This window comes from Pangasianodon hypophthalmus, chromosome 27, assembly GCF_027358585.1.
Source record: "Pangasianodon hypophthalmus isolate fPanHyp1 chromosome 27, fPanHyp1.pri, whole genome shotgun sequence".
NCBI lineage: Eukaryota > Metazoa > Chordata > Actinopteri > Siluriformes > Pangasiidae > Pangasianodon > Pangasianodon hypophthalmus.
The window spans coordinates 9432783-9459931 of record NC_069736.1 but is presented as its reverse complement, the minus strand read 5'-3'; the positions used below and the strand labels follow the sequence as shown (position 1 = coordinate 9459931).

At 37.9% G+C, this 27149-nt stretch overlaps 3 protein-coding genes across 5 annotated transcripts; 1 reads left to right on the top strand and 2 right to left on the bottom strand.

Moving 5' to 3' along the window:
* Positions 1 to 1912: 1912 nt before the first annotated feature.
* Positions 1913 to 10097, bottom strand: kyat1 (kynurenine aminotransferase 1). The gene is made up of 14 exons (XM_026922477.3): positions 9880 to 10097; positions 9567 to 9663; positions 7544 to 7602; positions 6049 to 6196; positions 5618 to 5767; positions 5363 to 5449; positions 5132 to 5257; positions 4809 to 4929; positions 4535 to 4611; positions 4087 to 4176; positions 3507 to 3693; positions 2916 to 2992; positions 2738 to 2824; positions 1913 to 2093 (listed from the first exon to the last, which is right to left on the bottom strand). Exons 2-14 carry the CDS (start codon positions 9642 to 9644, stop codon positions 2034 to 2036), a joined length of 1347 nt encoding a protein of 448 aa, XP_026778278.3. The 5' UTR covers positions 9645 to 9663; positions 9880 to 10097; the 3' UTR covers positions 1913 to 2033.
* Positions 10098 to 12029: 1932 nt separating this feature from the next.
* surf6 (surfeit 6) lies at positions 12030 to 18829 on the bottom strand. 3 transcript variants are annotated; one of them, XM_034300797.2, is made up of 5 exons: positions 18614 to 18829; positions 18353 to 18472; positions 15451 to 15651; positions 15271 to 15350; positions 12030 to 13111 (listed from the first exon to the last, which is right to left on the bottom strand). In XM_034300797.2, the coding sequence occupies exons 2-5, from the start codon at positions 18444 to 18446 to the stop codon at positions 12401 to 12403; spliced, it is 1086 nt and encodes a 361-aa protein (XP_034156688.1). In that variant the 5' UTR covers positions 18447 to 18472; positions 18614 to 18829; the 3' UTR covers positions 12030 to 12400. The 3 variants fall into 3 exon arrangements, with proteins under 3 accessions (XP_034156688.1, XP_034156690.1, XP_026778085.2); XM_034300799.2 differs by having other exon boundaries at positions 18353 to 18460; positions 18657 to 18828; XM_026922284.3 differs by having other exon boundaries at positions 18353 to 18460; positions 18614 to 18827.
* A 54-nt stretch (positions 18830 to 18883) lies between these two features.
* On the top strand, positions 18884 to 26567 carry LOC113531509 (surfeit locus protein 1). Its single transcript, XM_026922285.3, has 9 exons — positions 18884 to 19060; positions 20214 to 20283; positions 21840 to 21967; positions 22350 to 22432; positions 22530 to 22721; positions 22863 to 22935; positions 23150 to 23312; positions 25056 to 25137; positions 25743 to 26567. Exons 1-9 carry the CDS (start codon positions 19001 to 19003, stop codon positions 25807 to 25809), a joined length of 918 nt encoding a protein of 305 aa, XP_026778086.1. The 5' UTR covers positions 18884 to 19000; the 3' UTR covers positions 25810 to 26567.
* The last annotated feature ends 582 nt before the right edge of the window (positions 26568 to 27149 follow it).

The following is a 27149-nucleotide window of genomic DNA, read 5'->3' as shown; positions in this document are numbered from 1 at the left end:
GAAGTGGGGCAGCACAGTGTTCAGGAGTCTGACAGCCTGGGGGTAGAAGCTGTTACCCAGTCTGGCAGTCCTTGAGCGGATGCTGCAGAACCTTCTTTCGGATGGCAGAGGGTATAGTGATGAATGTGTATGCCCATGTAATTAGTTTGCCCTGAATGGCCACTGGAATGTATACCTTCTCCAGTGATCACTTGGTCCAGGGTTACCTGCTGCTGGCTTAGATCTCCGATCTATCTCCCAGAGGATGGGAGCAGCCAGGCAGGTGGGCTCAAGGATGGTGAATTGTATTGTAAGTCTGTAGGAAATTGTAAAGAAGAACCTGGTAAACAGCCTTAGCAAGGAGATCTGGCATTTTTTTGGGCCTTCTGGCTAATGATGCCAATCCTCAAGGACCAGCTTGATGGAGTTTCCGGTTTCAGTGGAAGAGTTTCTTTAAAAAGATCCAACCGCTACTCCCACCAGAGGCATCTACCTCAACAGTGACTGGCAGAGTTAGATCAGAAAATCAGAGCTGTGACAAAGTGATGTTTTCAGCAGGAGAGTTGGAATTAACAACCCTTGAAGAGATAAAAAGAGTATGTGGAAATACACCAAGATGTCATCAATATAAACCACATAAAAGACTGGAATACTGCATTTACACTGGCCAGGCCATATGGCTTCACCAGGTATTCATATTGCCCAGTAGCTGTTGAGAAGGTGGTTTAGAAGGGAGCTGGAGAAGTATGTTGGACTTGGAGTTTGCCATGCCTTGCATTTATTAGGCCAACAGCTCAACATTTACCATCTTCATCATGCAGGAATACTTTTTTTTAAAAGCCAACAAGCAATTAGACTGAATACCAAATGGTTTCCTGTTCATTCCTTATGCTTTATGCTATAATAGGCTATTACATGGTATTGTGCATCATATAGCATGCACTATATGACTGCTAGACTAACCATTTGAAATTCAACCATGGAAAATATGTGGAGAAAGAACAATTTTGAATGTAATGCTGTAGTACATTATTGTCTTTAAGTCCACTTTTTGGTACCAATTTTCCCCTCAGTTATATTCTTGCCACTCGCTGTTCATGTGACACTTGGCCAAGTAGCATGCATCTATTTCCAGTCTAATAGCTTACTATGATGTGTTTAGCTGTTGTTCATGTGTGTGTGTCTGAATTTACTCTGTACATCTCTGCCTCTTCAGGGTCTTGCTCTTACATTATTGCAGCCCAGCATATCTGAGTTTTTAGTTTTCACTTTTTCTGCCACATCTTCCCATAGAAGGGGCTACTTTACTGTCACTATTTTAGAACAATAATTATATGAAAAGACACACATGAAATTACCAGTGATCAATAAAAATTTCAAACAAATCAAAACTATTTTATATTTTAAACTCAACAGTATTCCTGGTGAAGCTTTGCACATGCTTGGTTGCTTCTCCTCTAAATGATAACTACTTGTTTGTGTAAACCATAAACTAATATGGCATCACAAACAACTTCGGTGGCACAGTGGTGCAGTGGATAGTATCTCCTCCGCAACTATGCACATGCTTTATACCAGTCCTGTTTGTTTTTTCTATTAAAAATCCCTGTATGTGCACAGCAATATGGTGTTTAGATCTTACATATGTTTCCTTTTCTCTACAAATATATGCAAAGGAAAGGACAGGTTTATTTATGAACAAGATACAACATATGTACCTGGAATCATTGTACCTAAAAGTGACAAAACAGCAAGACAATGTATTGCATGATTGTAACACCAGCTACAACTGGTGAGTGACTTGCGTGAGCACATGCCCTGAGGTTTACTTGTAACCAACTTAGCAGGGTTTTTACAAAGATGACTAACAGTTTGTCAGAGTAAAATATAGCTACAGACAGAGGAGAAGAAAATGTGCAAAAATTTACCTTCATGATTTTAAACAACTCTGTTTAATTTATACACAGTTAAAATAAAACAAGATTCTTCTATACTGGTATATGTGAGCAATTTGACTTGCAAAGCTCATTTTGGAGATGATCATATTATTCCATCTATTTTTGGTCTTTCCATTGTCTCAGAATATCTTCAGCAGCTTTGAGGGTGGAGTCATCCTTTTTATAAAGAAAAAGAAAAAAAATATGTAAGGTACAAGGTACTGGCAAAGTACATGAGTGGGTGTTGATTAGCTAATATCTAATGTGCACCAATTGCTTTATTTTCTCTGTATTATTCCTATTATTTATTGTAAACTCTATGGACAAAAATATGTAGACACCTGACCATCACACCCATATCTCATTGCAAAACAATGGGCATTAATATGGTGATTGTCCCACCTTTACTGCTGTACCAGCCTCCACTCTACTTGAAAGGCTTTCCAATAGATTTTGGAGTGTGGTTGTGGGGATTTGTGTTCATTCAGCCACAAGAGCATTAGTGAAGTCAGGCACTGATTTCGGGTGAGAAGGCCTGGGGTGCAGTTGGCATTCCAGTTCATCCCTAAGGTGTTCAGGTGGGTTGAGGTCAGGGCTCTGTTCAGGCCACTCGATTTCTTTCACACCAACCTGGGTAAACCCTGTCTTTATGGACCTCTATCTGTGCAGGGGCACTGTCATGCTGAAACAGGTTTGGACCCCATAGTTCCAGTGAAAGGAACTGTGTGCTTTCAACATTTTGTGGAAGGCTCTTGTATGGGTGTGATGGTCAGGTGTCCACATACTTCTGCACATATTGTGTATTTTAAGCAACAAATTACCTTGACAAAGCAGAATCTAATGTAGTTCTGAAAATCTGCTCTGCTTTCTTGGCTGTAAAATGCAGATACAGGGATAGTACCCAAACGCTGAAAGAACATACAAAACACATCCTGTTAATTTTACAATAAATAACAGGTGTCACTTTGAAAAGGAAAAAGTTTTGTGATTTATACCTACCTTCTCTTTAATAAGCCACTTGACAAATCTGTAGTCGTAGGGTTCGTTCTTGGAGCTTGGGTCATTCAGGTCAACCTCTACAGGAGAGATACATCAGATTTAATACTGGGCATGTGGCTTAATGGTCTGTGTCCACCATTTTCAAATCCATCTTTCCTACCAAGCTGCTTTCCTTTTAGTGCTGGGTAAGTTATTACAGTTGCTAGCTTGATGACAACTGCTAGAAGGTTTTGGTGCAGGTTTTGAAAATTAAGCAAGGTAATATTTCATCTTTTGAAGGCATCTTCTGAATGCTTGGGGACTCAGAAGAGGTATGTAGATACATGAAATAAAAACAGACTTTCCACACTATCTAGTTTATCATGATGTTATTCTTCTTAGCGAGTAATTAGCTGGTGTTGTGTGGTTACATTATGTTACATTTCATATGAAACAGTAGCTTTTTTCATTGGTTGTGTTAAACTTGCTTATTTATTAGCCCTTAAGGTAGTCCTCTGTACTGAGGCCCTGTATTGTCTTGTACGTCTTGTCATCCCGGAGGCTTAATTTTTCACTCCAATTATACGTATATGTATGGATATGAGGACTCACTCAGGGAGGAAATGTCTGTGATCATGAAGTAGCCACCCTCGGGCAGGAAGGGCTGTAGCCCTACGCTCCTCAGACTCTCAGCTAGCTTGAGCCGTTTGACCTGGAGCTGTGTGGGTAGCTGTTTGAAGTAGCTTTCGTCTGTGCCAAACAATTCAGACTCCCTTTCAAAAGCCACAGCAACAGCCTCCTACAAACACAACTAGTATATAAAATTGACCCAAAAAAAGTATATATATTGCAATAGAAAAAGAACAATAAACAAAACATATTAAAGGAATTAAAGATGATTAAGAATTATTAATTCTCATTTAATATGAGAGAATTCAATTATTCAATTTATTGTTATATTACATGTATATAGTTGCCACTTCAGTTCTGACACTTGCTGGATTGTATTGATTTGTATGGTCATAGATACAGTCATATGAATATATTTACTGTATGCTGTGCCATAGATTTCCTGTATGTTCTTTTCTTGCTATATATTTCCCGTAACTTTATTTAGTCAAATTATTAAGTCACATCAGACACATGCAAAGTAAACAGGCTACATGGAATATGCTCATAGGTGTGTTTTCACCTGATTGAGAGTGGGACAGTGATATAAGGAGTTCTGATGGACATTTTGCAGGTGTTTCAGTAGGTGTCCCGGCCCTATTGCCCAGCCCACCTTAAGAACACATAGGTTGGGTTAGAAATTGAAATCAGGAAATGCATTCACACACAAGGTAGCCATTTTAAAGAATAACCATAACAGATGAAACTAAGAGAACACAATTATTCTACATTGTGTTCATACGCTACTGAAGGCTAAAAGCAACCTTCTAAACAAATCCATTAAAACAAATAAAACCCAGATGTATACAAAAAAAAACAACAACAAATAATTTAGTAGCAGCATCGTCACAGACGATGCCATTCTGTCTGAAAATGCAAATTGCACAAGTGTGTTTACCTGAACATATGATACATGTCAGCCTCAGGTTGTGACATACAAAAAATGTTTTATTCTGTTCCACCACTTTTACCTTCCATCCTGTAGCACTGAAGCTCTTGCCTGCACTGCCAACACTGATGGTACGCTCCCACATGCCCGGAAGACTTGCTACACTCGAAAGACGGATCAAGGTAAACAAATCAGCATTATGAGGTCAATAAAACCCTTTCAGCAACCCTTATTACTGCATCATGCATCACACCCTTGATTGAAAAATCAGTTATATACTGTATATTCATACACTATGATGTTTAGGTTCTAAATTTTGAAGATTACTGTGAATGTCTCAAAATTCACAGGAATACCTGTTTTAATATGTTTTGCTCCATCATATGTTAGCCACTCATACACCTCATCACTGAAGCAAATAACATCATGCTTTATACACAGGTCAGCTATCATCTGCAACTCTTCCCTCTGAAAGACCTGCAGAATAAAGGGTGAGATTATTCATCTTCATATTTTTATATGATTTGCAATTATTCCTGACACTACCTATTAGTTTCGGTTGTTATTTTAATGAATCCTTGATAACTCTGGTTCTTTAAGTACATAGTAGTACACATTAAACATGTACTCCATTTTCAGTAACAACTTTAAACTCTGGAAGCAAATGGGAAGAACTCACCTTGCCTAATGGATTATTGGGATTGTTGATGACGATAGCCTTTGTACGAGAGTTAAATTTACTGGCCAGCTCTTCAGGACACAACACCCAATCAGCACTGGACAAAGTTGGACCAGTGACCTTTCGCTGTAAGATATGTACAAGAACCCCAATTTTTTTTGTGTAATAATTTGTGATGTACATTATAACTAAAGCAATGTTTCTCTTGAGCTTTTGAAAGTGAACACTCACAGGCTTCAGGGAGACGTAGACAGGTTTTCCTCCTGCCATTAACGCCATGGATTCATAGCAGTCAAAGAAAGGCTCCACAATGATCACCTGGACCACCAAACAAGCATGAGAGAAGAGAGAAATAAGAACATCAGGCTATCATGGATAATGAAGCTCAAATCTGTTCAGCTGAACTGTAAAATCAGTAACATATAGAAAGTATTTAGGTCACAAATATTCAGCTCAAACCATAATAAATATCACACGCAAACTTACTTCATCACCCTCATCAACCAGAGCCTGAAAGGCACAGAAAAGGGCTCCATAGGCTCCCACAGAAACCAGGATTTCCTGCATGGGGTCTATTTCACGCGCCAAAATCCTCCCAAAGAATTTGGCGAGGATCTTGACAAGGCGTGGATGGCCCTGTGAATCAGATTGCATTTTTACTCAATATAACAGGGTTCTCCATGAATAATACAACTTCAGTAGATAAGCCCAACTAAGCCTGGGTTTTATGTGCATCTGAAAGATTAGTGTGCATTTCTAGGTGCCTGTTTTTACACTTTTACTACTACTGTTACTAAAACTTTTTCAGATTATTTATAGATTATTATTTTTTTAATGATTACTTCACAAACCCTAAAAGCAAGATAGTAAAAAATAATTGTGAATGAACAAAGAAAGAAAATGTAAAAATGTCTTACAAAGGCACGTGTGTACTGGTGCATGGAGGGTCCTCCTTTGATAGCATTGCAGAGAGACTCCAACAGAAAACAGGGAGGAGAAAAGTCAGGAAACCCCTGACCCAAGTTCACTACCTTATACTCAGCAGCTAGCTTCGTAAATTCCAGCCTAGTAGATAAATACAAATAATTACAATAGGTTAAATAACTCAAAACATGCCAGTGCTTTCAGTATGGTTCATTTGGGCTAGGTATGTCTCCAGGTGAAATCTGAGGATTCAATTAACTAAAGATTTAACTAATATTGACTTTTGTATATAAGAAACCCTACAATCAGCCCCAGATTTATTGGCACCCTTGGTAAAGATGGAAAAAGGAGCTTTTGAAAAATGTCTGTGGTTAATTAATGACAAAAATGCATTGGCCTTCAATAATCAGACAGTAGCTATGAAAAATATCTACATGCCTAAAAATGTCCATATTCACTGTTAGGGCAATAATTAAGAAGATTAAAACAACCAGCACTGTAATGAACCTGTCTGAAAAGGACGCAAGTGTACTCTGCTTCCACACACAGTGAGGAAGATGGTTATTTAGGCCAAAAAAAAAAACAAAACACCATTTTAAATATATTTACCATTATTATTTAAATATATTTATTTTTTAATGATAAAGCTGAATGTAATGGAAACACCAGAAACCAGGAAATGCCTTATTTATAATCCTGGCATAATAGCAGCTCATAAATTTTAATTTTCTTTTAGCCTCCTTTTATGAAAAAGTGCTTAAACCTTGATTTGGATTGAAAATTGCCTCATAATTTATTACACCACTCTAAATAGCAAAGCAGGAGGCATGTGCCATCCCTTTAGGCACACCCGTTCCTCCAGCTGATGACAACGTTGGAGAACAGAAACATTTCACTGGTTCCAACCTGTAACCCATTCAAATGTTTACACCCATATAGATAGTGCAACATAACTCCCCATTGCAACACTTTGTTTTTTTTATCTTGTATAGGAGCAATAACAATGTCATTGGTTAAAAACTATCATTCTAGTTGATTGACAATGTTTGTTAGTGTTATATAAGGCTGATTCCCCAAATATACTGCCACAGTACCTACTGACCTCCTGGGAATTGACTTGTGAAAAGTAATATATGGACATACTGAGGATGAGTTGAGGATAATCCGAGTAACTGCATAATTGTGTGCTGTACAAATTGCACATACATCAGTAGTATGCAGTTTTGAAGATAATCCAAAAGTGCAAAAAAGGTTTGTGAGCATGGAGGATAAATGTGAAGATGCACAACTGAACCAAAACAACATGACCAGAGCTAGAAATGTGCATGAGAGGTAAAGGAAATAATTATCCAAATTAATAGGCCTATTATAGGTAAACAGAAGCCAGAGTCAGGGTCGAGTGCATCTTCAGCCAAAACCAAATGTACACTTCGGTCACACTGGGGCATCTTAAGCAAACCTTAAAAAAAAAAGTCAGTAAATATTTACCACACATTCTCTTCCACTTTCTCAAGCCTTCGTGCATGTAACTGCCGCGACATATTTGTCTGGAAAAAAAAAAGGCACATGTGAGGTTATAGCCTAAATAAAATCAATTATAGCTGTGTAAGAATCATACATTATATTATATTATATTATAACTTACATCTTTGATGCTTAAGCCCAATTTAATTTGGCACTTAGCACTATTAAACCACTACATTACTTACCAAAATTTACCCAAAGTCTAAGCTGCAAGTATTTGCTAATTCATTGCTGAAAAAAAAAAACCAACAACTCAACCATGTTACTCATTAAGTGTGCTGAGCCACTGGGCCTCATTTCTCAAGCTGGATACAAACAAATTTATTCATTAATCATTCATGGGAACATTTACACAAAACCTTTATATATGGATTACGCTGTCAAGTTTGAGTAGCTTATGTATTTCAATTATACACACAAAATTAAGAAAATTTTGTGACACCCAGTCGAGTCATATTAATTAAAGAAATCAAGCCAACATTAATCCATAATTAAGACAAAGACAAACAAGACCGATTCAATTAAGAAGAAATAAAAGCTGTATAAATGGAGGAGGACACGCTGCAATGGCTCAGGTGGTGTACACGTTAGTTCCATTTGCCATGGCATCTTCTTTTAATGCTGTGCAACACTTTATTACAGCCAGCAGCCACTAAATGACCAATAAGTGACCGATCTGGTATGTCTCAAGCTGTAATGTGCCATATATTTTCCAGTGTGCTGTGTGATGCGCTTGGTATCAACAATCACCTTGGCACAGTAGATATTTTTTTTGGCTCCATTTTCAGATCAAACTATTTTCTTTCACCTCACTTAACCCACATCTGATTAATTTTTTCTGTAATTTGGCTCCAGACTTTGGCCTTCCCGGTGCTGTCACTCTGTTAAATAATAAATAATTTTCATTGGGAACCTATAAATGTGAGCCAGAATAAGTCTCACTTATAAACATTTACACACAAGTTTACTAAAAAATTGATAAATGAGGCCTAATGTCAGCAAAGAAACCTTGAAAAATGACATTGTTGCTTGATATGTGGGGATTTAAAAAAAGAAAAAGAAAAAAATTTTTTGAAGGGTTAAATGCATGTTTCTTATATTAAATTTTGAAAATGATGATAAAGTTTCATTTTTAAGAGTCACAAGGGCTAAATGGCACCACAATCATGAAATTAAAACTGAAACTCACTTGAGATAATCTTGTATGTCTGAAACTGGTTGTTTGCAATGTCATGTGAATCATCACGTTCTGTATTAGTGGTTTTGGTCACGTTTAGCGATGAAAAAGATAGAAATCAGTTTGCAAGACTAAGGTGTACTTAAATAATAACAACTTGGAGCAAGAGAATAACAATAATACTTACACAAAAAAAAACAAAAAAAAAAAAACAAAGTAATCACAGTGCTGGATCCATTTCTAAAATATTGGCTTGAGTTTAGAAAACATTGAAGAAGCAAAACTGCCAGTCTGACCATACTGCCTGTAAGTCAGCTGTTCTCAAAGTGACCATGAAGCATAGTCAGGGTCCATGGTTTTTTTTTTTTGACTGTTCACTTAAATTGAACAGATTTAATCCAAACCTTAATAACACAAAAACAAGTCGGCTTATAAATCAACTCGGACCTTCTGTATTGTGTTCTGCTGGAGGAAACGTCATGAATAAAAACCTCTACAGCTCCAATAAATAGACAAAATATTATTGTTCACATTTAAATAAATATGGAGTCCATGGAATTAACTGTTCAAGGGGTTTCTGGCTACAAACAGTCTGAAAATCCTTGGATTAAATAACAAACATCTTTGCTTACCAAAATATTTGATTTCTTCAGCAAAATCAAGTGCAGCTGAACCGGTCTGAATTCAAAAATAAGGTAAAAGATTGCTTTGTTGACAGCAGTGACTCTAATATTCATACACCAGTGTACATGTGAGGTAGTTTTATACAGAAAAGGCTGGGAGCAGAGATATTTCTCCACCCTGACTAACCTTGTCCTGCCAGTGGGTGGGAATTAGTGCTGATTTCCAAACTGCAGCACCATTTAGCACCACCACTCTCCTAAACATTCCAGGATGCAAGTCACACCTTCAAGGAAAGAAATAATCTGTATGTCAGAAGTACAGCATTTTCTAATTATAGAAAATATTGTGGCTTTATAACCTCTCAGTACACTCCTCTGAGCTGGAGAGTTTCTTTTAGCCTTGCTGCTAATGAATGCTAATGCTAATACAAATCCTACTCGGGATAATAACAGCTTTTTGAGGAATAATTAAGGTTTAATATAGACTGTATGACAGTTACCGAAGATGTTAATCCTTTTTCCGCATTTTTAAACTGCTGACTTTCACTTTTTCAGTCGCTTCAGTCAGGTGCTGGAACGTCACATACTGGCTCAATCCCAAACGCCTCCTTTCTCCCTACATTGAGGGCACTACACCTGGTAAATGCTGTTTTCACGCCGTGTAGTGCAGTACGGGACTAATAAGCATCCAGAAGGCGTTTAGACATTCACACGAACCCTGAACCTTGAACCTATTACCGGTGTAGGCGGAGTCTGCCAATAGGAGTCGACTCCGAAATCCGATTCCAAGAGTCATTTTATTCAAAGAATTATCTCGCATTCAAAAAAAAAATGTAAAAGAAACCACGTAATATTAAATACATAAAAACAAAATTATGATCGATGTACAGTAGTATGAATGACAAGTGATACTGACACATAATAATTCACTTCACACTCCAAAGCTTTGGAATCGATTCCCAGTGTATGGAGTCGCAGAATAGATTCTTTCTGGAATCGACTCTCCGCTGGTATCAAAGCTTGTTTTTTGTTTTTTTGTTTCCAAATAAAAAATCTGCCAAGTGCATAATACAAAACCCATTGTATAAATTGTTGATTAGAGAAAATTAGCTTTTCAAACATCCCAATTTCTGACTCAGAATATATATTATGTATATTTATTAATAGTTATATGCAATACAGTGAAGTATCACCATGGGAAGTTTAGGGGAGGCCAAGGGGTGGATGGTATATATGAGCTAGCAGGGCTAAACCCTGTCTTTTAAAGATAAAAAGACATCAGTATGAGATTTAACGTTACATTATTTGCTGTTAAAAATGTCTTAATGTGGATTCTTTTGGATTTTTGTGGAAGCAAGTGCAACACCACTATCAAAGGTCTTAAGAAAAATACCACAGAATGATGTGAAGAAGAGAAGCAGGGACTCATTTCTTTCTAGCCCAGACTGTAGACTCATGCAGAAACGCCCCCTAGATTTGATCCCCATTTGAGCTGATATTTTTTCAGTCCATGCTGCTGACACATTCATAACATGTCAGAAGCAGAAGGCGCATAGGTAATACAGTTGTGGGTGTAATGACAAAGGAAGATTATTTACTCTGTCTGTAAACCTTTTTTCCACTCAAAATGCCTTTGGAGGAGAAACTAAAAGTAGAGACAAAGCAGAAAACGGCTACATTTGCATGCACATATAATATAATATATAATATACCGTTATTAATGGGAATTTGGCAATATTCTAATTAGTATTGAGTCATGCATGTAAATGCACCAATCCGATCGCCCGATTCAGAGTAAGACAATATTCTGATTCCCGCCCCTGGAATACACCCGTTTTAATCAGAAATTTGTTGCATGTAAACACCTTATTCAGAAAATCCACTGAAAGGAGATATATGCACGTGCTCAGTCTGCAAGGAATTGTGGGTGCTAACAGATGTTAGCTGTAGGCTATGTATTTAGGAATGGCAACTCAGGCGTACTTACAATAACCGTGTATACAGGAATATTCTAATGCCTGTACACGTATAAACATCGTATTCGGAATATGGCTGCAACCCGAATACAAACGGAATGTGATGTGCATGTAAACGTAGCCACTGACCAATCAATGCAGAAATTACACAAAATTGAACCTAGAAACACAGCATGAACCCAGTACGGCATTATAAACCTGAAACACTTTACTAGAAATCATGAATTCAGCTGTCGACCTGCCTTTAACTGTGTAATAGTTTGCACTGCATCATTTTTATTATGCTGTTGATGAGACTTTATATAATGCACTGCCCGACTCTATATATATTAGATTTTAACACTTCCTTCCTCACTGCCCAACATTCAACCATGTACAAGATACTTAAGTACTGTTCTGAACTCCACTAGGCCCGATGTCCCTTTATTACAGAACATTTATGAATCTGCTGTTATAATTAATCAAGGCAGGGCCATCACAATAGAGAGGAAAAATGTCACCCATAAACTATGATGCACCAGCTTTTCTGCAGTATGAGCTGATGTGCTCCATACTGAGTCAAATGTGTCAGGTTTTGTGCCTCGTGAAGTAAATCTTCAGGGTGAAATTGATTCCAAATTTATACCACATTTCAAATCACAGTAGATTCACACCAAAAGATAAAGACTGAAAAGTAACCACCAAAACTGTATTTATTGAACTACAAAGATACAAAGAAGGCTGACACACCAACTCTTTCTCGACAGAAAATTCCATGACAGCATCAAGATAGGCAGTAAGACATATTCATACAATCAGTCCGATCATTGTTTAAAAAAAAAAATGCATATATTTGCATATTTTTGTATTTTCCCTACTTAACAGACAATGATCAAGTTATTCAGTGAGGTATCAACACCAATATTACAAATAAAAGTATCTGGCTTAATGTATCTAATATATTTACACTGAATTAAAACTTCACAGAATTGGAAACCAAGTTTGGACTTTGTCTTTTTCTTACATTTCACCTAAACCTACCTAAAGTTCATCTCATTTCCTCTCTCTACACAGCAGCCTTCTTTAGATCCTCAGGCAGCACCCTGCCTTTCTTCCTGACTCTCTGTTTACGCTTCTCCATCTTGTTCTGCTTGAATTTCTGTATGTTTCTGCGTCTTTTATCTTGCCTCTGCTGCATCTTCTCCAGCACGTGCTGACTCCTTTCAGCCCATTTCTTCTTCCTCCGTGTCTTCATTTTCTCCTTCCTCTTCAAGGAAGCACGCAGAAGGTCCTCGTTGTCTTTGATCTTCATGCCCTCGGCCTTGTAGAGGACGTTAGTCCACCGCATTTTCTCTTCTTCCTTCTTGGCTTTCTTTTCGTCCTTCTCTCTCAGCTCCTCAAGACGAGCCTTCCTAGCCTCCACTCGGGACAAAAGCTGTTTGTAGTTCCTGCCTGTGAGGGGAGTGAGAGTTCCTTTTGCCTTCCTTTTCTTCTTCTCCGTTAACTTGGTCCCTTTGTCCACGTACTCCTCCCCTACTTCTACCTTGTTGAAGACGATGGAGTTTGTGTCCTTTTTGGCAGGTTTGCTTGCTGTAGAATCACTCTGAGGCACGGGTGCTGGTTCTGTTTCGTTTTCTACTTTGACCTCTGCTGAAATACTGTCCGCTAACTTCTTCATCCGGAATTCTTTTCTTTTCCTCTTCTTGCGCTCCCTCTCCTGTTTTCGTTTTGCTCGCCGTTTCTGCACTTCCTCTGAGGAGGGATCTTTTGGAGTGCCCTATGCAAAAAAAAAAAATTATATATATAGGGCACTAATTCTATTTATTTATTTATTTATTTATTATATACACACGCGCGCACACACGCACAGCCAATTCTTTTATTTTTGCTATACACAAGACATTTGGGTTTGAAATGAAAAGTTGGAACATGTTAGAACATGGAACCTTTTGTTTGAACCCACACATTTTTCAAGTGCTCAAAAATACTGGAACAGGTGACGGACAGGTATTTCTTGTTGCCCAGGTGTGTCCTGTTAGATTGACTGTTTAAACAGTTAATAGCTCTGAATATCTACTCTTGGGTTTTGCCAGTGATGACTGGATTTGTTGTTTAAAAGGATAAACCAACATGAAGACCAGAGAGCTGTCTATGGGAGAAAAGCAAGCCATTTTGAAGCTGATAAAAGAGGGAAGATTTGAGCCACTGAGGAAGAATTGGGCTTAGCCAATATAACACTGCAGAATGTCCTGAAAAAGAAAGAAACCACTGGTGTATTAGCAACCAGACATTGAACAACTTGGCCAAGGAAAACAACAGCATTTGATGACAAAGACTGTAAGAGCTGAAGAGAAACCTAAAAACAACTATCAGTGACATCACCAACAACCTCCACAGGGCAGGGGTGAAGCTATCACACTCCACCATTCAAAGATGACTTAGAGAGCAGAAATATACAGACCATACCACAAGATGCAAACCACTCATCAGAAGAATCAGAAGGCCAGATTTGAATTTGCAAAGAAATACAGAGATGAGCTACAAAAGTTCTGGAACCAAGAATAACTTCTACCAAAGTGATGGAAAGGCCATAGTGTGGAGAAAGAAAGGATCTGCTCATGATCCAAAGCATACAGTCTACAGAAGCATTCTGTCTGGCAATTTACAGAGAAATGCATCCAATCTAATTGGAAGGAACTTGCAAGACAATGACCCAAAACACCCTGCCAACATAACAAACAACTTCACTGGGGGAAAAAGTGGAAGGTTTTAGACTGGCCAAGTCAATCACCAGACCTTAACCCAATTCAGCATGCACCTCCTGAAGAGGAGACTGTGTTAGTTACTTTAAGACTATTTGTTCCAATATTTGTGCTCGCCTTAAAATTGGGTGCTCTGCCACCAAAGGTGCCATGTTGCAAGTTGTTTAACACATCTAGATGTAAATATCAGGAAATGAAAGCTGAAATTCTGATCTATCATCTAATATTCACCTTTTGCTCTCAAACCTAAATGTCTTCAGTGTATAGTAAAAACAAAAGAATTGGCCTTACCGTTCCAATATTTTTGGAGGGGACTGTATATAATAATGTAAAGTTTCCAAAATGTCAAAGCTTAAAGGAAACCTCCAACCTGACACGCATTAAATATATTTATAGTGAAATATTTGTGATGTGAGTAGAGTTTTTGGTGCTAATTTGTTGGTTGGTGCTGTATTTTCATAATTCCTGCAAGAAGTTAACTTAAGGGATAACGGTTTTGCTGTTAGCTCCTAACCCCAAAAGAGCAAGAGCTTCTTTTCTCACTCACCTTTAACCAATTATGTTCAATGTTATAATAATGAGAAGGTAGAAGTAGTAAAGACAGCAAACACTGGATTCAACGTTCCAAAATGCAATGCAGCTATACAAAGCAGTTGAGCCGAGTTACGGCACAGACTTGGCTCGGCTAGATGGCAACTGACAAGATGACGAGCACGATGCTGTTTATGGTGGTATTAGCATGAAAGTTGACTCTTTAGAACCTGTTCTGTTTGAGCAGAGTGTACAGATGATGAGGAGGTGTGGACTAGGAGCTGGACTAAAGGACTAATGTGCTGCTGCATTGCTCTGTTCAGGCAGAGATGAAACAAGGGCTAATACACACTGGCTCACTGTCAGCATTGTGAGTAATGTAGGAAAAGATTAAACAAAGTGAATATAGACTAACATGCTGAAGAAAGACGTTTAAATTTAAAAAAAAACTCAGTATTTCATTATCCTCTATTGTACTCATGCACCATTGAAGATCATATGTTAATTATAAAATTATAAGATTAATATGCAAGTTTATGTGAACAATCTGTTCATGGCGGATTGTTCCTTTAATTTTCTTTCCTTAATTGTAGTACATTGGTTCAGTGTTTTCCAGTTTGAGACTTCCTCCTGGTTTACATACCTGTCCCCGAGACGCCTCAATCTTCTCATGAAGTCTTTTCCTTAAAATATCCACTGCATTATACTCCTCTGACTTTGTACCTTGGAATAGAAACATGTTAATGAATATACTAAAGTACATAAGTTACATGATTTACCAAGAATCTTTACTGGTTAAATCAGATTTGCGCTTGTGGTTTACCTTCAGTCTTCTGCCGCATCTTTACTTGCTGCCCATGATGAACTTTGACCTGAGAAGCATTCTGTACAGCTGTATGAATACTCTTTGGAGTTGGCTTCCTGTAATTTGTGTTCATATTACGTCCTTTTCTAGGGTCCTGGTTGTTCTTTTGCTTCTTCTTAAGTGGACCACCTTCACCGACACCTTTGCCTCGAAATGGAACTGAAATGAAAAGAAAAATAAAATTTTGTTATACAGTTTTATAACCTCTACAGTCTACATTCCTAGCCAGCAGTATCGTCTGCACTCTCCACATGGGATGAGCATTTTTCAAACATCAAATGGCACTAATGCCATGCTACTAACTCAGTGTGGAGACTTATTACTGAACACTCTCAGCTACAACTTATAAAGGTTATTGCTGCAAATATCTATACCCTTTAATATGTCATGTCACAACATCTCCTGTGGTGTGTAGCTTGGTGAAAGGTGTTGTACTACCCCACACTGCGTACAAACAATCAGTGTAATACTGTGGTATTAGCAGTTGCAATATTTTTTTGGAAACATGAAATCAAATTGCAATGACAGAATTAAGGGAGTTAGCTTTTTTTTTTTAAAAAAAAAAAAAAAAAAAAAAAAAAAATTCCATCAAATGTATATAATTTTTTGAATACAACAAAAATGAATATCGCACAATATTACACAAAGTCGATGCTCTGGTGTTAAGATAGCAATACATAAGAAAATTTGCATGCAATACAGGGGTGAGGGGAAAAAATATTAATTCATAGACTCATAGATCTCGATTCTCTCTTTATTAAGAAAAGACAAAGCAAAGTACCAGGTCGCATTTTATCGCGAAGGTTTTGCGCCCCTATGCTGCACAATGCTACGGCGTTTTACTTTATGCGTAAAAAGTAAAAAACTGGAAAAAAATCGCTGTGTATAGTGATATCACTCTTGATAGTGAAGCTCAGGGCAATGTCAAAAATCAAAACCTTTTGCTCTGAAACACTGTATCGGTGCTTGATGCCTTCTGTCAAAAACACATGACCAGTGATGTGTGAAGCTTCGTTTCAGTACACGACCACATGACTGTCTGGAAATTGATTCTGAATAAGTAAATTTCGAAGGTTGAGGAACTAGTGGTTTGAGTTAGTTACAGCGATTAGCAATACGGAGATACTTTTAGTTTTGGAATCAACAAAGAAGTGAGGTTAAGAAGTTTGAGAAGAATTTGAACTCGTATCAACAAATAATGCTGTCAATTTATAAGAAATTATATTAATAATATGTAAAGGCTTAGCTTTGCCTATACCGTAAAACAAAAAATATAAGAGGATTGCTATTACCTTATTATGTAATGCACGGCATTACTTAATGTTACCAGTTGACTTTATTGTTAAAAATATAAAAATGTTTTCAAAGCACTGGAATGCACAGATTTCTTATATTTGGGAGGAAAGCGTCATTACTACAGAAAGCTTCATTTTGCCATCACTAGAGGCTTAAAGGCTTAAAGATTCTCTAATATAGACCTCTAATACAACGCAAAAAAAAAAAAAAATTATATCAGCAGCTAATATAAAACATGAGTGCGCCAATCAATTAAAAATTTTGGAGAAGAAAAAAAAAAAATCTCGTTTTCTATGAATAAAAGGCTCAGCTGCGTGCTTTACACATCCAAAACTCGAGTAAATATGTTCTGATTTCACATCCTCAACCACAACTCTACACTTGTATAGTGGCACACTTCAGTCAGGCTTGACACTTCCCTGTCATGGAAAGTGTAACTCACACTCAATATTCTGATCTCTTGCACACTGCACTTTGTGTCTGCAACCTAAACCCTGAATATGTACAGTACAGTAGCGCAAAAGTCTTAAGCACATGCAAAGAAATGCTGTAGAGAAAAGATGCCTTCAAAAATAATGAAATTAAATGTTTCTACATTTAAAAAAAAAACTATAAAGAGCAGTAAACAGTAATAAATGAAACAAAGTCAATATTTGGTGTGACGATCCTTTGCTTTAAAAAATAGTAGTCTCAGGTACAATTTGTGCAGTTTTATAAGGAAATGAGCTGTAAGTTTTACTGAGCATCTTGCAGAACAGACTTTGACTGTTACACTTGCTTCTTATTTTTGCAGCAAAACCCAGCAGCCTTCATATGTACACTATATTGCCAAAAGTATGCAGACACCTGACCATCACACCCATATGTGTTTGTTGAACATCCCATTCCAGATTTAGTCCCCCTTTGCTGTTATAATAACCTCCACTCTTCTGGGAAGGCTTTCCACTAGATTTTGGAGTGTGGCTGTGGGGATTTGTGCTCATTCAGCTACAAGAGCATTAGTGAGGTCAGGCACTGATGTTGGGTGAGGAGGCCTGGGGTGCTCTCAGTGTTCCAGTTCATCCTAAATGTGTTCAGTGGGCTTGAGGTCAGGGCTCTGTGCAGGACACTCGAGTTCTTCTACTCCAAACTTGGCAAACCATGTATTCATGGACCTCACTTTGTGCACAGGGGCATTGTCATACTGGAACTCTTAGTTTGGTCCTCTTAGTTCCAGTGAAGGGAAATTGTAAAGCTACAGCATACAAAGACATTCTATATAATTGTGTGCTTCCAGCTTTGAGGCAACAGTTTGGAGAAAGAACACATATGGGTGAGATGGACAGTTGTCCACAAACTTTTGGCCATATAGTGTATGTGTGTACACTACATATATATATATACAGTGTATGTGTGTGTGTGTGTGTGTGTACACTACATATATATATACACACACACACACACACACACACACACACATATATATATATATACATACATATGTGTGTGTGTGTGTGTGTGTGTGTGTGTGTATGTATGCATATACACACACACACACACATTTAAGCATTAAGTGACTCCATACCATAGCCTCTCTTCTTGGGCTTCTGATCCTCAGAATGGCAGCTTTTTCGGGTGAATTTCTGCAGGTAGTCATATTTAGCAGCGAGGCTGGACATCTTTGGAGATGAAACTGTAAATAAAACTACATGTAACGCATAACGTATGTGTGGCCTTATTTAAGAGAAACAAGCTAGCATGCATCTGATTTTCACAAACATTGCTCTTTACCAAAAATGCAACAATAAAATGATCTTAAAATCGAATGTATTCCACTGTTATTTACCTGTATTTAATTTAGAAAGATCCTCCAGTGAGTGTAAACTTACTTCTACATCGATATCTTATTGGATGAGTGAAAAATCTGTGGTTACATTTCTCATCCTTTTAGATCAAACATTTAAATCGTGAAACAAATCATACACACTACAGGGTATAAAACATTAAATAAAACAGCGTGTCTCTACAGTAACTTTCTCACAGACACGTGTTTATACCGCGCATGCGCGAACTTCCTGACGTCCCGGATATGGTTACACTGAAAACATTCCCTTTAGCACATAGGCTTTAGAGGGTGGTCTGGATGCTTGTTGACTTCCTGGTGTTTATTCTGTTTAAATAAGTGCATAAGACCCCACTGGAGGTTTGACTTTGAGATATTTAGTGTGGAATCATGAGTTTCAGACTGATGCTAACGCTGTGCAGTTACAGCCGCAGAATCATTCGCATTAATGTAAGTGTCTTTTCATTAGTTATGGCACTGAGCACAATGTTTTCATAAACATACTCTAGTTATGAAAAGTTAAGGCGGGTGTTAATCATTCAGACTTTTCCTGTAGCAACCTTTTAACCCCTGTGTTCTGTTTTTACTTCAATTTTATTTTCTCTATTGAACATGAAAAAAGGACTATACAGTCTCTACTGTAGTCTCTACAGAGTTTACACAGAATGGTGTGAAAAACAACAACAACAACAACAAAACATTCAGTCATCTTCTGCTCTTGTTGTCCATCTGCATCAAGGTTTGACATGTAATGTGTTTTGAGATGCTTTTCTGCTCAGCACAGCTGTAAAGAGTGGTTATTTGTGTTCCCCTAGCTTTCCTGTCAACTTAAAGCAGTTTAGCCATTCTCCTCTGACCTCTCTCATCAACAAGGTGTTTCCACCAGCAGAACTGCCACTCACTGAATGTTTTTTGTTTTTCACACTATTTTGTGTAAATCTTAAGGCAGACGTGTCCAGTCTTATCCACAAAGGGCCAGTGTAGGTGTAGGTGCAGGTTTTCATTCCAATCAAGCATGAGCCACACACTGATTTCACCTGATTAATCAGTTGATCCTGACTTTCAATAGACTCACCTGTGGCTTCTGCTTGGTTGGAATGAAAATCTGCACCCACACCAGCCCTTTTTCTGGATAAGATTGGACACCGCTGCTCTCGACGCTGTTGTATGGGAAAATCCCAGGAGATTAACAGTTTCTGAAATACTCAAAGTCATTGAGGTCACATTTTTCCCCATTCTGATGTTTAATGTGCTCTTGAGCTGTATCTGTATGATTTTATGTACCATACTACTGCCACATGATTGGCTGATAATTGCATGAACAAGCAGAGGTACAGCATTAAAGTGGCTGATGAGTATATATTACACAGGTTATGCATCAGTTATAAAACTGATTACAAAAATTGGTGAAATATCAGGTGACAGCAACTGCTTAAAAAAATAAATAAATGAAACAAATTGAGGAATTCACTCCAATTGTAGGTAAATTTCATCCTCTGTTGTATCAAGTCCATTGTCATTTTTTTAGTAAAAAATGACATTTGTTCATATTTTTCCATATTACATATTATGTTTACATCAGTCCATATTTTTGTTTTTCTAGGCACAAACAGTCACTCCCACAAGGAATCTTTTCCACAGGTCCCGACAGGACCTTCTTAAACATGAGCATGGTAAGAATAGCTATCTGGACAATGTTCATGTTCTTTGCCTTGTATTTTTTTTTCTTCAGGTTGTCTTACTGTCGCTACCTGTTTAGAGAGGCATACGAAGTGTTTTTGTAAAACAGTAGTCCAGGTTTAAAAGTTCGTGTGGATAGTAAATGGTCTAATCACTAAGGCGGCACAATATCCATTTCAATTAAATTTTATTTGAAGAGTGCTTTTAACAATAGACATTGTCAGAAATCAGCTTTTCAAAATTCCAGATGTAGATTTAGATCCACAGTGAGCAAGCCAGGGGCGACAGTGACAAGGAAAAAGTCCCTGAGACTTCAAGAGGAACCAGAATTGAAAGGAAACCCGTCCTCTTCTGGGTGACATCAGATAGTGACATTATAAATCATTACTCTTCTACAACTGTATATTATAAAGTCAAACAGTACTAAGTGTGTTGAAAGGATGAGCATATTGTGAATAAGTGGTAAGAGCACAGGACAGTCTTTATGATTACAGCAGCAGTTTTTATGTACAAGTCTACAGTATCCAGCTGAGATGAGGATGGTGTTTGCGCATAGACAGTTTTTGGGAATTGTCATGCCAGATCCTGACATATGTCTGTGGTTTGTCAGATTTATCTAGTATAAACAGATTTATCTAGATTATACTAGATACATCTGACTATATTCAAGATTTTCACGTAATAGGGCTTGTTAAAAAAAAAAAAGATTTTTTGTGAAGCCTTCCACATTAGTAGAGTCACAAGTGCAGGATCTCCAGGACATCAAGAGAAATCAGGCAGGTCTGGTGTGTGTGAGAGGAACCACAGAAGTGTGTCAGGATCTGGCAGGACATCAGGTAGCAGGACTACATAGATTTGAGTATTTCAGAAACTGCAAACCTTGCATACCTTTAAGGCAAAATGAAAAAGGCAAAGAAAAAACTATACACATCTCAAGCAGGGAATTTGATTTTTTCTTTTTTTAAATCAAAGCCATTACTTTCACTCAGGACTGTTGTAGTTGTGAGAGAACTGCAGGGGCAATGGCACAAGTATTAAAATGGTCCCTTTAGTAAATTATCAATAAACTATTTTGTGAGTTGTGAGCATCCTGGATCCAATCTCAGACACCAAATGTGGGCTTTTGATGAATATTCGTATGATCCAATAAACAGTATGGTGGTGTTTGCAATATACTATTTTGACTCTTTTTAACTGCATAACATATAACGTGTTGCAAGCCAGACCTATTGGGCTATTGGCCCGAATTGGGAATTTTGCAGGCTCTTCAGAATAGAATGCGATCATGTGACCAGCATGCTCTCTAAATACAGTATTGTAACTCTATGGGTTGCGCAGATTGGGACCTCTGGTGTTCAAACAGTGCAGTTGCGTTACATGAATGTTGAACAGAATGCTGTTATCGCACATTTCTATGATGCACATCATCACATCATGTCACAATGTATCATTACATCCCTAGTTCTTACTGTAAATTCCCATTAATAAATGTAAAGGTGCCACAGCAATATTTTCTCTTTATGAGTTCAGCTTCCTATCTGTTTTACAGTTAAATTTGCCGTCAAGCGTCAACAGTTCAAATCCACTGTTGTCCAGGAAGAACAGAGTGAGGATTCCCTACTGAAATGGTTTCTGCTGTTGATCCCTCTCACCACCTTTGGCCTTGGAACCTGGCAGGTACTTCCTTAACTGTGTTCACCATAATAAATCTTATTGGTCATGAATGGGTTGGTGCGGTGGTAGTGTTTCTGTAGTAGTGTTTCTAGCGTTTCATGTGGGTTCCCTCCAGGTTCTCCGGTTTCCTCCTACCTCTCTAAACATTCTGATAGACGGATTGGCTACTCTAAATTGCCCCTAGGTGTGAATGAGTGTGTGAATGGTGCCCTGTGACAGACTGGAGTTCCACCCACTGTGCATTCCCGCATCATGTCAAGTGTTCCTGGGATAGGCTCTGGACCCACTGCAGTCTGACCAGGATCAAGGTGGTCCTCAGATTACTGAAGATGAGTGAAAGGTTGTGATTGAATGGTTTGTGTTAATAGCATTTATACATTTAAAGGTAAAGCGGAGGCAGTGGAAGCTGAAGCTGATCAAAGACCTTCATATATTGACGACTGCAGATCCAATCCCACTGCCCATAGAGTGAGTCAGGGCCATTTTTGTCCTACACCATCAAAATTGGTAGCAAAATCAATTGCCTTATTAATATAATTTGTATCTGAATATTTGTATGTTGCAGTCCTGCAGAGTTGAAGGATCTGGAGTACCGGCGCGTGAAGGTCCGTGGCCGGTTCGATCACTCTCGGGAGTTGTACATCCTGCCACGTTCGCTAGTGGATCCTGAGAGAGAAGCTCGAGAGGCAGGCAGACTGTCATCCAGTGCAGAGAGTGGAGCTAATGTCATCACCCCATTCCACTGTACTGATCTAGGGTGTGTATCAACACACATTACACCCAGCTTCTCAATTTCACATACTGTTCCTTCTTACTTAAAAAAGAATTTATTAGACTAAGGAACAAATTTGAGAAATCAGAATTATTTTTAGTTATGTCTCCATTTTCGATCCCTCAGGATTACCATCTTGGTGAACCGAGGTTATGTACCCAAAAATAAAATTAAACCAGAAACAAGGATGAAGGGGCAGGTAAATTAACTTATTTTTTTTACTTTATTAATTGTGTTCATTCAGTCAGAGCTTGAAGTTTTAGCTGTTGTCAGATTTTAGCCAAAAACATTCACATACATCCCAAATGTAACCTGTTAAGCTGAACAAGTGCCCATGTGCAAGGAGAGATTTTACTGACGGCGCATATAGACCTTGTCTTTGTAACTGAGCGTTTTCATTGTTTCATTTGAAGGTGACAGATGAAGTGGACCTGGTGGGTGTGGTGCGTTTGACAGAGCAGCGCAAGCCGTTTGTCCCTCAGAACAACGTGGAGGCGAATCGTTGGCATTACCGTGACTTGGAGGCCATGGCGAAAGCAACTGATGCTGAGGAGATCTTCATCGATGCTGTGTTAGGTCAGAGTTCCTTTTTATCAACGCTAATCTCCTCAAACACTCAAATGTTCTGCACAAGTAACCAAGAGGTTTTAATCTCTAGATTTCCAGAGAGCCACTTTTCAGCCTTGAGCAAGAAATCAGCCAAATGAATCATTATCAATGATATTCGATATTAGGAATATGCATCCTAATTTTGATATTTGTTGGATATGCAGTAACCAGTTGGAAGAATTTTGTAGGTCTTTAGCTGATATTGATGTAATACAATGATTATTTTCCCATTGCAATTACATTTTCCCCAATTCATCAGTGGACGTGTATATGTGTATTACATACACACTCACCATCCACTTTACTAGGAACACCTGCACATTCGTGCAGTTATCTAATCAGCCAATCATGTGGCAGCAGCTTAATGCAAATCATGCAGATACAGGTCAAGAGCTTCAGGTAACATTAGAATGAAGAAAAAGCGAACATTAGAATGAAGAAAAAGTGTGATCTCCTGAACTTTAACAGTGGCATGGTTGTTGGTGCCAGATGGCCTATTTCAGAAACTGCAGAATTTCAGAATCTCCTGGGAATTTCACACACAACAGTCTCTAGAGTTTACACAGAATTGTGCAAAAAACAAAAAACACTGAGTGAGCAACAGTTTTGTGGGTTGAAACACCTTGTTGATAAGAGAAGTCAAAGCAAAGTGGCCAGATTGGTTCGAGCTGCTGGGAACGATATAGTAACTCATATAATAACTCTTTACAACCGTGGTGAGCAGAAAAGTATCTCAGCATGCACAAAACATCGACCTTGAGGTGGATGGGCTGAAAAAGCAGAAGACTACATTGGGTTCCACTCCTGTCAGCCAAGAACAAAAATCTGAGGCTATCATGGGCACAGACTCACCTAAACTACAATTGAAGATTAGAAGAAAAAAACACCTTGTCTTTTTCCAGTCTTCAACTGTACAGTTTCGGTGAGTTTTTTTTTTGTTTGTTTTGTTTTGGTGTTTTTTTGTACCAGTCTGTGTAAACTCTAGAAGCTGTTGTGTGTGAAATTTCCAGGAGATCAGCAGTTTCTGAAATACTCAAACCAGCCCATCTGGCACCAACAACCATGCCAAGACTAAAGTCCAGGAGATCACACTTTTTCTTCATTCTTATGAACATTACCTGAAGCTCTTGACCTGTATCTGCATGAATTGCATTGAGCTGTTGCCACATGATTGGCTGATTAGATAACTGCATGAATGTGCAGGTGTACAGGTGTTCCTAATAAAGTGGACTGTGAGTGTATAAGAAATATAGAGAAATAATTGAACTGTACAGTGGGGGGGAAAAAAGTTTTATTTCATTTTAAAAAAAAGTTTTATTTCAGTGAATTGTTGCCCTGTAGCCTAACCTTTTGAGATAAAAATAGAAGTTTATCACTTGCTTTAGAAAAAAAGCCAGGCATTGTGCTGCTTCAGGCACCCTGCTTTTATTATTGCTATTAGTTCCCACATTTTCACTTCAAATTCAGACCTGTTGAATATTTCATAATTTGCACACCACATATTTTGCTATCTCAAAATATATCCCTTACTTGCCATCATATTTAATCTGCACTCTCGTGATGAAGCATAGTAAATACACTGATAGTCTTTTCAGTTCTTAATAGTCATACATAGAATGATTAACTGAATATTCAATTACCTTTACTAGATAATGAATAAATGATGTAAATGATATTGAACCCAAATGTAAATCCTAACGTCCCATACAGAGAGTACAATACCAGGAGGACCAATAGGAGGGCAGACAAGAGTAACACTGCGCAACGAACACATGCAGTACATCATTACATGGTGAGTCAGCAACTTCCATCATATTTGAAAGATTCTGCTTTTCCTCTGCTTTTTACAGCTCTGGAAATGAGATGCAGGCACAAGGACCTGGAAAAATGTAGTTTATTGGCGCTTCCTACATACACGCAAGATGTAATTAATTCAAACTGAAATTACGTGTATGTAATTAAAAATGCATGCCTAGGTACCCAAGGTTACCTAGGTATAAAAAAAAAAAAAGTATATTTTGTGTTATTACAAGTGATAATCCTCCTTAGCAACACATGGCAATGGCATGGCTATCATGCTTCATCATTCTTTACTGAGGCAGTCCTAAGGCTTGAACATTTAAGGATAAAAAAATATATGAAAACCTTTAATATTTTACATTTAGCTTTATTTCAACTCCAATAAGCAGCTATGATGTCATACTATAGTCTTGTATGGCCTTGTTTCAATTTTTTTTTCAAGGTACATCACATTGAAAAAAGTGACATCACCACATTAAAAGCAGTATAAGAATAATTGTTAATAAATGTGGTCTATAGTTGATTGTGAAAGAGTATTTGAAGTAAAAGATCACATGGAGATGAGATTTCAATCTGATGTTTTTTTTCCCCCTCTAGGTACGGACTATGTGCTGTTACTTCCTACATGTGGTACGCAAAATTCATCAAACGCCTTACCTTATGAAACTAACCAATTTTTATACAGACCATGGTGTAAAAACATTGAAATGTATTTTTTGAGTCATTGGTCAAGTATCGGAATGAACCAAAAGTTTGAAATTCTTTTAAAGCTCCTGACTGCAACCAGCCTTTTGTGTGTGTGTGTTTGGAAATTCAGTACAACACAGCTCCAACACCTTTGGGAGTTTATAGTTGTGTATTACGAGTACTTCTGAGACAGTGGTTCTTGGTATTGCAGTAACCCTGCCCTGCTCATCATCCATTTCTCCTGCTCGAACACACCAGATTCAGAATGTCTTAAGCTTATTTACTCCTGCTTCTTCTGGTTAAGACAGTGGACTTCTGATTGGAAGGTTGGCAGTTGAAATCTCAGCAGCCTAGGCTGCCACTCCTGGGCCCCTGAGCAAGGCCCTTAACCCTCAACTGCTCAGTTGTATAAAATAACTGTAAGTAGCTCTGGATAAGGGCATCTGTTAAAATGCCATAAATGTATGTGTGTGTGTGTATGTGTGTGTATATATATATATATATATAAAATTTTTTTATAAAATCCAGTTGATAACTGATCTTTACAGATCTTAAATTCTGTCCCCTGTTGTGTCCCTAATGGGTTTTATCAGATTAAGAGACACAGAATATTTAATCATCTAACAGCAAAGACAGTACTATGCAGGGCAGCATTACTCCATGGCCAGGTTTAGAAACACTGTTCAAGAACACTCGTTTCTTTGTAGTACCAAATAAATTTGATGCTTTTGTTGAGATTTATCCCCTTTTCCTTATGTACACGATCTCTCTTTTGTGCCCAAGGCTGTTCATGTTAATGAAATTATTTCACAATTCCACTCTTCATGTTAATGTGCATATAGGGGAAATTTATATTTAAGGGAGAAAGTCCTAAGTTGCAAAATTTGATGTTAAGGACTATGATGTTTAGGGAAAAGAAACGGAAAAAAAACCCACCCAAATGATAGAGACAAACAAATTAATGTGCGACATAGATACTAATGCTTTTTGTCTTAGGGACTGTGTCTAAACCTCAGGCTTCCACACATGATTTTGGTTCTTAAGGCAAGGATTCAGTATTTGATATCACTAAATCTGCTACAATAGTTAGTAAGTTTCAGAACCACCTTTTCCAGAATCTGGGGTAGGCCCACCATTAATTTGCAAATATAAGAGAAGGACCACTTTAAAACTAAAGTTACAGGCAAATCACCTTGCTAGCCTATTAAATTTGCACATCAGCTTTAAAATATGAATTTACACACCATTTGTTTGCCCTTTTTTTTTGATAATCAGACTAAATTTATACACAGTTATAATTGGTGCCTCAGTTCATTT

What these genes read in the sequence shown, in the direction of transcription:
- LOC113531509 (XM_026922285.3), top strand. Translation starts at nt 19,001, where the DNA reads ATGAGTTTCAGACTGATGCTAACGCTGTGCAGTTACAGCCGCAGAATC. An exon ending in CTTCATCGATGCTGTGTTAG is followed by an intron (nt 23,313 to 25,055) that starts GTCAGAGTTCCT and finishes CGTCCCATACAG; the next exon opens with AGAGTACAATACCAGGAGGA. An exon ending in ATGCAGTACATCATTACATG is followed by an intron (nt 25,138 to 25,742) that starts GTGAGTCAGCAA and finishes TTCCCCCTCTAG; the next exon opens with GTACGGACTATGTGCTGTTA.
- surf6 (XM_034300797.2), bottom strand. Translation starts at nt 18,446, where the DNA reads ATGTCCAGCCTCGCTGCTAAATATGACTACCTGCAGAAATTCACCCGA. An exon ending in GCCCAAGAAGAGAGGCTATG is followed by an intron (nt 15,652 to 18,352) that starts GTATGGAGTCAC and finishes TTTTCATTTCAG; the next exon opens with TTCCATTTCGAGGCAAAGGT. An exon ending in GATGCGGCAGAAGACTGAAG is followed by an intron (nt 15,351 to 15,450) that starts GTAAACCACAAG and finishes TTCTATTCCAAG; the next exon opens with GTACAAAGTCAGAGGAGTAT.
- kyat1 (XM_026922477.3), bottom strand. Translation starts at nt 9,644, where the DNA reads ATGTTTAGGAGAGTGGTGGTGCTAAATGGTGCTGCAGTTTGGAAATCA. An exon ending in CCAATAATCCATTAGGCAAG is followed by an intron (nt 4,930 to 5,131) that starts GTGAGTTCTTCC and finishes TTTATTCTGCAG; the next exon opens with GTCTTTCAGAGGGAAGAGTT. An exon ending in AGCAAAACATATTAAAACAG is followed by an intron (nt 4,612 to 4,808) that starts GTATTCCTGTGA and finishes TTTCGAGTGTAG; the next exon opens with CAAGTCTTCCGGGCATGTGG.